Source organism: Limanda limanda, chromosome 4, assembly GCF_963576545.1.
Source record: "Limanda limanda chromosome 4, fLimLim1.1, whole genome shotgun sequence".
Taxonomy (NCBI): Eukaryota; Metazoa; Chordata; class Actinopteri; order Pleuronectiformes; family Pleuronectidae; genus Limanda; species Limanda limanda.
This window is the reverse complement of record NC_083639.1, coordinates 6795327-6806889: the sequence shown is the minus strand read 5'-3', so window position 1 is coordinate 6806889 and position 11563 is coordinate 6795327. Positions and strand designations below refer to the sequence as shown.

The 11563-nt window shown below is 41.4% G+C and overlaps 1 protein-coding gene across 1 annotated transcript; it reads left to right on the top strand.

Annotated features, from left to right (window-relative positions):
- The first annotated feature begins 1190 nt into the window (after positions 1 to 1190).
- Positions 1191 to 10731, top strand: slc6a1b (solute carrier family 6 member 1b). The gene is made up of 14 exons (XM_061069736.1): positions 1191 to 1437; positions 1753 to 1884; positions 2150 to 2250; positions 2706 to 2815; positions 3220 to 3352; positions 4069 to 4203; positions 4787 to 4890; positions 5371 to 5495; positions 5906 to 6018; positions 6274 to 6405; positions 7550 to 7652; positions 7808 to 7908; positions 8547 to 8714; positions 10621 to 10731. Exons 1-14 carry the CDS (start codon positions 1191 to 1193, stop codon positions 10729 to 10731), a joined length of 1815 nt encoding a protein of 604 aa, XP_060925719.1.
- Positions 10732 to 11563: the final 832 nt, after the last annotated feature.

The window sequence follows — 11563 nt, the reverse complement described above, 5'->3', positions numbered from 1 at the left end:
CGTTCGATCTGTCAATGTCAGTTTGTAGTGAAACTAAAATAGTTCCCATTCAAATATTTGAAAACAAAGATTATGTGTGAATCTCTGAATGTGACCATGTTGCTTGGTGTACTTCTCACACTTACGCACGAGAGGTGATAAAAGATGCGCGCTCCCGGCTTCATCCGCTCGTCACATTTGAGCGCATGTTTGGCATTTTTGAAAGTTTGAATAAATACAAATGCAACGTAATTTTTTTGATACAGAGGCTTGCTAAAATTCTGACATGTTATAAATATAATATTGCGTTTTTAATTAATTCAAATAAATTAGAAACTAAATTTAGACACGGCAGCTGCGCATTGACTTTTAAATGTGTTTCATTGCTCCTGCTCTTGTACCCTGGCAGTGGGAAGTGGGCGAGAGAATTTAGAGCATCGTGAATCAAGGTCAAGAGCCCTGAGCCTCTCGAGCCTCTAAATTTCTGTTAACATGCAGAATTCACTCCGGGCCATTAAAAGTGACTCTTATTGCATGAGAAGTCTTTATTTGATCCCGTGGGGTTCACGGATCGTGTGGCAGATTCTTCTTTTCTTTTCTCTCCACCCCTCAAGAAATGTCATGTAATCAAAATGGATGCATGCGTGACAATCACGTACAAATACATTTTCGATATCAAAATTATCCATAATTTTTTTGCGTAAATTTTCAGCACATTATTTCGACCTAAATTTAAAAAAATAAATGTAATCACACTTTTAAAACATGATTTTGTATTAATAATTGATTTGGTATGTTAATGAGGAATAAGTAATTTCCACTTTTAACTTAAATCCAGGAACAGGGTTACAAGGTAAATTACGCCAGAAAGGTTTACGCACATTATTAAGATGTGGTATTCCACTTCGGACTATTTTTAAACTGGTCTATTGAATGTTAAAAAAATACAATTCTCTCATTCTCTTGAGGTGCTCTGGTTTTATTGTCGAGTGTATTTTTAACCCGGTGCGTATTTCTTGATGTTTCCAGGGTCGCCGGTGCGCTGCTGAGGCGCCTCTGCTCCTCTCCATAATCTCTCTCCTCTCTCCGGTGATTCGTCTCCCCGCTCGGCTGCTGGCTGCACGGGACCGGGAAGCTGCTGTCTGTCTGGACCGGTACTGACACCCCCACTTCTCCACTGGTCAGGATTATACCCGACACGCACTGCGACCATGGCTACCAACGGGACCAAAGCCTCGGACGGACTAGTCTTAACGGAGACGTTGAATGACGCGCCCGCCACCACCACCACGCCAAACGACAAACCCAAAACCTTGGTAGTGAAAGTGCAGAAGAAGGAGCTACCCGAGAGGGAAACGTGGAGCGGGAGATTTGACTTTCTTCTCTCTTGTGTCGGATACGCAATCGGACTCGGGAATGTCTGGAGATTTCCTTATTTATGTGGCAAAAACGGCGGAGGTAAATCAGGAATTCTTGGCAATTTTCCTTTTATCCATACACCGAAAGGAGTGCAGAGACATCAAAAGCTGCCAGTTAACTCCCGGAGGTCTTTAATTTAAATAAATCTTAAGTGTACCCCATCTACCCACCCCACCCCCACCATGGTAGCCGTGCGTAATTGCGCACAAGCAAGCGCCTGTACGCAATGATCTGGGCGCAGTATGAACCCACCAAATACTCGTTTTTACAACATGTCTCTATCTGGATTATGTTGAATGTGATACGTTTATGATTGACCTTCACTTACACCTTTACCTCTCACCTCTCATTCAGGGGCCTTCTTGATTCCTTACTTTTTGACCCTGATATTTGCTGGCATGCCCCTGTTCTTTCTGGAGACGGCTCTTGGTCAGTACACTTCTGTTGGAGGGCTTGGAGTGTGGAAACTGGCTCCCGTGTTCAAAGGTAAAAAAAGAAAAAGGCACTCTTGTGGTGTCCTAAAGGCCCTTAAGTGTTTTTTAATTGTTATGTTAATTGGCTGCCTGGAGACTGCCAGGTTAAATAACATAGCCACCCCACATTTTTGGGATTTGGGGAATTTGTAATTACGAAATAACGAGGAAAGGTTTATCCTCTAGTAACAAATATAAAAATAAAAATAAATCGTAAACACATTATTATTTTTCGGTTCAATTTAACATCTCACGCCTCTAATCTCCTATTCTTTCAGGTGTGGGTCTGGCTGCTGCGGTTCTGTCCTTCTGGCTCAATATCTATTACATTGTAATCATTTCCTGGGCTATTTACTATCTGTACAATTCCTTCAGTTATGTAAGTATTTGGTATTTGTACCCACCCTGGGGGGTGGGGGGGGTTTGGGGGCGGTGGGGGTTTCTTTAAGATCTCACACAAGTGGCCCTTTAAACCAGGACAAGGCAAAGATTTTTATTTTTATTTTACATCGTAACCCTTTTAGTTATGTGGCAGCTCCTATTTGCCAGCAGCCACTTATATAACAGTGAACAAGCCTTAACAGAGTATGACATTTATTACTTCCTTTCCCACATAATTAGCGCCTTACACAAGGTATTGATAAATGCATTTGGCGATGAGGCATTCACTCCTGAGAAAAGCATGAAATCTCAATGTCCCAAATGAGTATCACGGTCTTGGCTGCTCGACAGCTACAAAGAATGGGACCCGGCAGTGGGAGAGTGGTCCAAGTAAAAAGAGCTGTCTGTGTGATTTTCTTCTTCTTTCTTCTTTTTTCCCCCCTTAATTTCCAGGAGCTGCCATGGCAGACTTGTGGCAATGCCTGGAACACAGAGAACTGCTACAACAACTACAGCCTCCCAGACACCAAGAACCTCACAAGTGCCGTGCAGGAGTTCTGGGAGTAAGCTGGACACAAGAGTCTTTTATATCACAAGAATACTGCTCTGTTGTGAGCCGATATTAGCTGCACACAAAGGTCATCTCCCCTTCAAAGGGTTAGTTCAGGGGTCAGAGTCTGGTGGGCCATCTGCATTTCTTCTGACTCTGGCCTAACTTATGTATCTGTCTACTCAACTAGCATGAAAAAATGTGTAAAAAACAATAAGTCACATCAAAAAACAAGAAAAAAATTGGAGCCAGGAATGAATGCACCAATGATTGTTGAAAAGCTTCAGGGCACGAGAAAAGAAAGCCATGTCTCTTTTTGAAAATCCAGACACTTGCATGCAACCATATGTCGTGCACGTATGAGATAAAGGATGAATTTGTGCACTGAAGTAAGACTGCTTTATTCCCTCCCTGCAGACGTAACATGCACCAGATGACCGATGGTCTGGATAAGCCTGGGGAGGTCAGGATCCCACTGGCTATCACACTGGCTATTGCATGGGTGCTGGTCTATTTCTGCATCTGGAAGGGGGTCGGCTGGACTGGCAAAGTAAGTGAGAGAAAGAGGACTCAGACAAAATAAAACTTAATCTACTGAGTGTAGAATTTGCACCATTTCCCACGATGTGAGTATTCAACAAGACTTCAGATTTACTGAAGGTCATAGAAGTGGCTCAATGCCATTTTGGATTAATCTTCAATAACAGAATTTCGATGACTTAAATCTCCATTTATGCATTTTAAATTAGCTAATTCCATAGGATAAGCAACAACCTTTCTTTGCTACAATAAAGTTTACTGTCATAAATATTCACATAAAGCAACTATGAAAAGTTTGCAAGTAACAAAATATATTTACATGCATTACACACCAGCAATCATCAATCAATGTTGACCTCTGGGAAAAATAGTGCAGAGATTAGAATTTCCAAAGGAGCATCAATGAAAAACTATTTTTCTGAAGAATTTATCATGAATGATGATAAATGTGTTGACTCTGACAGCATGGTGTAAAATTAGGTCTTTCAAGAAGTCAAATAGCTCACTGGGAGTGTTGAGCCCAACCATTGTGGGGTCATCTTGCCTCTGGGGACAAGGAGACTAGGTCACTGTGCTGCTCTGTAGGGGCGGTGCCACAGTAACAGTGGCTCTTTTGTCTAGTTTAACAACAGATTTGTATCCTTACACGACATATGTTCCAATAGTGATAATGCTCGATGGCTGTGTGATTCAGTTGGTTGAGGCTTTCATCTCTGTGTCGCACAGGTGGTCTACTTCTCTGCCACATACCCCTACTTCATGCTGTTCATCCTGTTCTGTCGTGGCGTCACTCTTCCTGGTGCAACGGACGGGATCCTCTTCTACATCACACCAAACTTTGAGAAACTGAAGGAGTCTGAGGTATGCTTTCTCTCTCTCTCTCTCTCTCTCTCTCTCTCTCTCTCTCTCTCTCTCTCTCTCTCTCTCTCTCTCTCTCTCTCTCTCTCTCATTCACCTGCTCTCTCTTACTGCAGGCCCATAGTTCCAAACTGTTTCTGTTCAGGAAGATGCACAATCGTGGGAATAAAGGTGCGGCTACAGAGATTGAAATGAGCTGCAGTTGAAATTTGGGGGGAGAGGGCAACATAGCACACACTGTATGCAGGCCAGAAACAGAAAAAACTCTGTAGACAGTGACCACTTGCTTTTTAAATAATGTCATGTTTTTTCTCTCATTACGTAACTTAGCTACATCATTAAAGGTCAGGTGGTGCATGAGATGGAGCCAGATCAAGATGGGATGTAACAGGATTATAGTGGATCCGTACTAAGTGTGAAACTACTTAGGTTTTCCTCCGTTTGTGATATATAAGAGATAAAATGCAGACCTGATCAGTCTAAGCAGTTAAATTGGCTCAAATCACAATTTTGTACTTGTACCTTGACTCCAGCTTGTGTGTACACCTGGTTATTCATCAGTTAATGTCTCGTCTCTGGTCACCAGGTTTGGCTGGATGCTGCAACTCAGATCTTCTTTTCCTATGGGCTGGGATTAGGCTCTCTGATTGCTCTCGGAAGCTACAATACCTTCCACAACAACGTGTACAGGTAGGTGATTGATGAAGTGGCGCCATTCAGGTTTATTTAGCTCATTGAGTCCATACCTATGAAAAGGAAATGTTAGTTTCTCTTAAAAATCAATCCAGACACATCCCCTACCTTTGTTTTTGTAAAGGTTACACTGCAGACGGCTCTTCCTGGGATTATTTTTGGTTTCCTGGCAACGTGGTGTTTTCAATTTTGGAAATATTTGAGCCTCCATCTCTACTTGGTTTATCTCAACCAGTGTTACCATTAGTTACCATTAGTCAGCAGCACATCAACTGAACTGAACATACGTCCGTGGTTTCAACTGCTGGAGCCATTTTAGAATAACAGGTCAATATAACTGCCACTGTGCTGCTGCAGGATGCAAAATGGTTCTCCGCCGTCCCTTCCCCCCACGCCTCTCCACAATGTGTAACGGGTTGATAAGGAATTGATACAAGCGTGACAATGGCTGCCTTGTGCTTTGTCTCTCCCCTACAGAGATTCTGTCATTGTCTGCTGCATCAACTCCTTCACCAGCATGTTCGCCGGCCTTGTCATCTTCTCCATCGTGGGATTCATGGCCAATGTGACAAAGAGACCCATCGCTGATGTAGCAGCCTCAGGTAATTGCAATCAATGTTGAAACTCGATAGTGACAATAGGCGGGGGCGAGAGATTTTTTTCACCCCAAAAAAACAAAAAAAACGTTGAAATTGTTGGGTTTCTTTTTCTTTGAGGCACAATGGAAGTTTTTACCCTGTCGCAAAATGTCACTTCTGGTTTCTGGGTTTACTAGAGATGCAAAAATTGCTCACTGATTTTTCAAAACTGTCTGTCCTTTGTTAACACCCACATTTAACTTTCAGCATTCGTCTTTCTCCCAAGGGCATCAAGGACCTTTATTTGATCCAGTACTGGAGTTATTATACAACACATTTTTAAATACATTTGAATGTTTTACTCACAAAACTCATCTTTTATCAGCGTCCTATCTTAAAACCTGCTCACGATGATCTTATTTGTCCTTTATCAGGGCCTGGCCTGGCGTTTTTGGCTTATCCTGAGGCTGTCACCCAGCTGCCTATCTCTCCCCTCTGGGCCATCCTCTTTTTCTCCATGCTGCTGATGCTGGGAATTGACAGCCAGGTAAACATAATGAAAACACACACTGGCTTTTGGATATTAATCACATATGATCATGTAGCCTTGCAGTAGAAAAGTAAAAGTGGTGTTTGAGGCCAGGCGTCTGTTTCTGGTAATAAAACATTGTGTAATTGGGTCTTACTACTTCTCATTCACTTGAGGTCTTAATGTGAAGTAGTGATTGATCTGAGGTATTTAATGTGACGACAGTGTATTACATAACCCTGCTGTTTTGACGTGACTCTGCAATCTCTCCAGTTCTGCACCGTGGAAGGCTTCATCACTGCCCTGGTGGATGAATTCCCCCGGGCTCTCCGAAACCGCCGAGAGATCTTCATCGCAGTCGTCTGCCTCATTTCCTACATTATTGGACTGTCCAACATCACACAGGTACACACACACTTCTCTCTAACTGGACAATCTGCTGAGTCTCACAGACTTCAGATCTTTTGTCAAATTCAGAATAGTGAGTCCATATTATGTAAGTTTGTCACCATGGGGCTTTGTCATGCTTTTAGAATTGTCAGAATTTACTAAAAGCACTGCATGAGTCCAAAAAGTTAATTTTGAATCTGCTAAGAAAAAGATATTAAAATACTTTCAAAGCACATGTTATTTAATATGACGTGACCTCATCAACTTAACTACAAATACATTAAAAAACATACACTTCACGAACCACAACCATCCCCTTGTGGAGCATTAAGAAGTACGACCAATGAAAAGCTGAGTTACTGAATGTTGTTCAATTTAGAATTATGTACTTTTATTTTCCTCTCCGCTCTCCAAATTGGATTTCAAGGTTGAAGACTGTAACTTCTGATCCAGCATGTAAAAAGAGATGTTAAAAGCATTTTTATTTTTTATTTTAATTAATGTTTTAAACTGCTGCCAAATGAAATTGATAGTGAATGCCACACAACATACAGCCGCATTTCTTTGACTATTTGAAACAAAAAAAGGATCAAAACTTTGTGGAGAAATCAAAAGTCATAGGAACATTGCTTGAGATGCGTCACTGTCTATATTTGGGAGCTAGATCATTGCAGGGCCGAGGTCATGTTTGCCTCTGACACTGGAGGACTCTGCATTGACCCTGTAGTTGTGCCACAGTTGATTCCCATCATGCACTGTCCTGTTGGACCGAGGCAGTTGCCCTAATTGCAGTTGCAGCCAGTATAAACTCCATCAAGCTTCAGGCAGGCCCCTGTGAGCTGGTCCCTGAGATGTTCTGACTGTGGACAGACATGCAGTGTTATCAAGGAAATGTTTGATCTGCACTGACCCTGTCTGCACTCCACTATCACTGCACTGCAGCTTCCACAAGGAAGCCTTTGCACCAATTCTGTCCTCACCGATGAGATGTCACTAACTCGTTCCAGCCACAGCCGCTGGTGCTCTATCCCTCCATCTTATTCCACTTTAATGGTTTACGTCTATCCAGCACATCAGATACTATAACTGATCATTCTATGTTTTTCTTCTTCATCCGTCTTATCCCCTTCTCCTGTTTCCCTCCTCTTTCCTTTCACAGGGTGGACTATACGTGTTCAAGCTCTTTGACTATTATTCAGCCAGCGGGATGTGCCTGCTCTTCCTGGTCTTCTTTGAGTGCATCTCAATTTCATGGTTCTATGGTGAGCTGCACTCTTGTCTCCGTAATCTCCTCAAGGATATTTTTCACCCAGAAACACTCACACTGCACATGTCTAACAAGAACCACTGTGAAGTGTGGACTGTACCAATATTTGCATCACGAGAAAACTAAAGCACTTTCTGCTTTTGGTTCCAGGTGTGAACAACTTCTACAACAACATTGAGGAGATGATTGGCTACAGGCCCTGCATGTGGTGGAAGCTCTGCTGGGTCGTGTTTACCCCGCTCATCGTTGCTGTAAGTGTTGTGTAGTCTGCACTTGCTTTTATTTTTTCAGCTCACTCATTTTATATTATTTTTATATGATTGTTTAAAAAAAAAGTTTGTTGCTCTATTTCATCTATTTAATTGTTTTATTTAGCTTATTTTAAATGTTTGATTATTTGACATTTAAACAGTTTTTTTATCAGCATCCATATCATGATTTGAAAAGTGCTTTATAAATAAAATGTATTATTGTCAATATTATTGTTATTAGTGGGTTAAATGGCAAAACGTCCTATTAACTTCACATTAACCCATCATCAGCTTAATCTGACCTTTAATGAAGTGCTCAGTTTTTCTCACTGTGAGTTATTCAGTGATCGATGTTAACACTGTCTCATCCCTCAAGTATTCAAAAGTATATGAGTATTTGAAAGTACGACTATCTTAACTGTTTCTGATGAAGCTAAAGATCATGTTATAGTGAAACCCTGCTCTAAAATTTTAATTCAATGTGTGAATAGTCAGTTCATGACCATATATGTACGTGTTCTACACACAGGGGATATACCACAAAATAGCAGTAGGACATTTTCTTGCTTTCAAAGATTTCACATCCTGCAGTTCCTTGATGATGATGAGATCTTTTCCCTTGTCCCTCTCCTCTACAGGGTGTCTTCTTGTTCAGTGCAGTGCAGATGGTTCCCCTCACCCTGGGTGACTACGTGTTCCCAGCCTGGGGTCAGGGTGTCGGCTGGTGCATGGCCCTCTCCTCCATGTTGCTCATCCCAGGATACATGGGCTACATGTTCCTCACACTCAAAGGCACATACAAAGAGGTAAGATTTGTCCACGTTTCTGTCTTAACTGTAGATGCAGTGGACAGGATGATGAATATTTCTCATCGGATCTCTACCAAATTGCAAACTCTTAAATATCAGTCTCCTAAACATGCCAGATTTTTTTGACAAGTCAAGGAAAATGTTCGAAAATCACCCAATTTCACCATGTTCTGTCCTCTGAACTGGATCTGCACCCACATGTAATGGGTTCTTCTCTGACCCTCACCTCATCCTTCCACCAAGTTTTCATCTGTGCAGTAGTTTTTGTGTAATCTGGCAAACAACAAACAAACAATTTTAAAAACCTAACCTCTGCAGAGGTAATCTTCATACAGTAACATAACAGTTAATATTTGGAGGGCACTGCACAGAGGTATCCATTGCTGATGATCACAAAAAAAGTTAAAAAATACACAGAATATATTGGGTTGGTGTATTGCAGATATGTAGCCACAGATTTCACAGAGTGCATCGCTGTACTTACCTCTGAGCATTTCACACATCGATTAGCTTGTTTGGGTTCTAATCTGCAGTCTGCAGAGAGGCAGGATCTGTGCTCAGGGTTTCAAGTGGATTACTCCGTGTCAAAGATGATCTTTTCCTCAGAAATATTATTACATAGTGGATGGAAGATCAATATTTAGCGGGAGCTGATGTTGTGTGAGGAAAATGTTATAAACTGTAAATGTGATACGCCAGCCCTGAGGATTTTATAGAAGAATTTAGTTTTAACCAGAATGGGAAGATTAAATGAACATTTAAGGTCATTGTGGATGTTTACTGGAGTATACTGAACCAGAATCTGAATCATCTTTTATATACATGTGTGTAGCAATGAAGTGGTACCTGAGATGTAATTCAGAAGTCACAGAACTCTTCGAGCTGGAGGTCAAAACCTTCCGTTTAGCCTCATTTGATTTTGTTTTGTACATTAAAGCTGCACCGAGGCACTGTGACTCAATGGTTTTGTAATGAGCGAGCACACAGGCATGCTGGGTAAAGATGTGATGAATTGCCAAGAGCGGAGCGGCGATAAAGGGATTAGTAAAATAGTGTTTCTCATTCCTTCTCTTGAACAATTTGCGACGGCTTTTTGCCACAAAACCTCCTGAGTTCTCGTTAAATGACGTTGATTTGTGTGCAGCAGAATGGAGCTCTGCATTTTTATTGATCTGATGATTCTAATCAATGGCAGATAACACCTTTTCCAGCACGCCATTAACATTAAGAGCTTTTTCATTTGCAGTCATCCATTGCGCGCTGAATAATAACCTTATACATCTATATATCTATACGGCCCCTGGTGACAGATACAGCTTTAAAGGCACCACTGACAGAATAAATGGGTCGTAATTGCAGGCGGAGCAGCAGAGGCTGTCAGAGGCGATGTGCAGGTGTCAGATCCTGCACTAGCATCTGATGGCTGATTGTCTAATTGTAGCAATCAGCCGGCTGATTAGTGCTCTGCACCCAGGCGGACGCTTACTTTCACAAACACTCCACATAAATGCCTTCTATGCAGCAGGGTCCAAAACGAACAAGAGCATTGATAGATTTGCAGTTTGGGGATGTTTTGATTTGATCTGTGGGCTTAAAAACCTGTTTAAAATATAGTCTATGCCAGAAATAATGGTATTTATTTTCCTTTAACAGCCATATTGCAGAAGCTATATTTATGCAAACCCCTTTATATCACGTGAGGGAGCTTTTCAGAGCCTCAGGCTGTACTTTCATCAAGCTCACAGCTGTGGAGCTGGTGTGTTTTCAGCTTATGGGTTTGATCGTAAACTTTGCAGCTGTCTAGTCTCCACTGTATCATTGTAATTTCACATTCAGCTGTGCAATATCAGTGGTGTTGATCGTCCTCTCCATGTTCCCCCCCCCCCCCCCCCCCCCCCCGCAGCGTCTGCGGATAATGATCAAGCCAGTGATTATGACGAAGTCTCAGGAAAACGGTCCCGACCAGACGGAAAACCAGAATCAGAACCCTGCCAACGAGGAAGCCTACATCTAGAAACCTCGGCCCGTCCCTGGCTCCACAGCCAGACCCTCTGCTCTGCTATAGAAAAGATGTAATCAAGGTTGGGAACGACCACCAGACTTCCACGTCTGCTTTATTCACCTACCTCCTGGGGACACGTGAGACCAACCTGATTACACAGTTGTTTTTAGTGGTTATTCTGTTTGTTGAATTGTATAATACAGAGTTATAAAAACTTAAAAGGAAAAGCAAACTACCCAGCAAAGTTGTTGTGATGTTATGAATTTCATTATGCAAAAAAGTTAGTCTTTTTAGAAAAGGAGACGTGACTTAGGAAATTACTCTATATTGAATATATGATTTGAATTTGGAGGCCCGCGTTGATTAAATAGTAGGTATTGTGCTACTTTTAAGATATTAATTAATCTACTAAACTACAATTACTGTACAAAGAAAAAAATATTGGTAATTGCATTTTGCTTGTACATGAATAAATACATTAAAATGAATGCTGTGTATTAGGTGAAGGAAATGCAATTTGAAAGTTTGTAAAATAAATATAGGATTTTGACCAATTTTAAGAAAATCTGGGAATGTGCAACAGGTAAGGCCAAATCTGCTTGTATGTGTAAAATATCATTTAGCCAGACTATCACTTCCTTGCAGGATCCTGCAGTTTGCCTGAAATGTTTACCACCCATGTCTGGGACAACCTTTGAAAAGCACAAGTAAAGTATGGAATTTGAAGCGTCCAGCTTTTCTGTCTTTTTATTTTCCTTTTTTTGGCTCGACTGAAACCTGTGGCCATAGCAAAAAATAACTTAGATAGCATTACTTAGCAAGAGACTGTTATAATTGTTTCTTT

Excerpts from the sequence above, each read along its gene's own strand:
- slc6a1b (XM_061069736.1), top strand. The coding sequence starts at position 1,191 with ATGGCTACCAACGGGACCAAAGCCTCGGACGGACTAGTCTTAACGGAG. Across the intron at positions 1,885-2,149 it reads ACTGGCTCCCGTGTTCAAAG|GTGTGGGTCTGGCTGCTGCG; the intron begins GTAAAAAAAGAA and ends CTATTCTTTCAG. Across the intron at positions 2,251-2,705 it reads TGTACAATTCCTTCAGTTAT|GAGCTGCCATGGCAGACTTG; the intron begins GTAAGTATTTGG and ends CTTAATTTCCAG.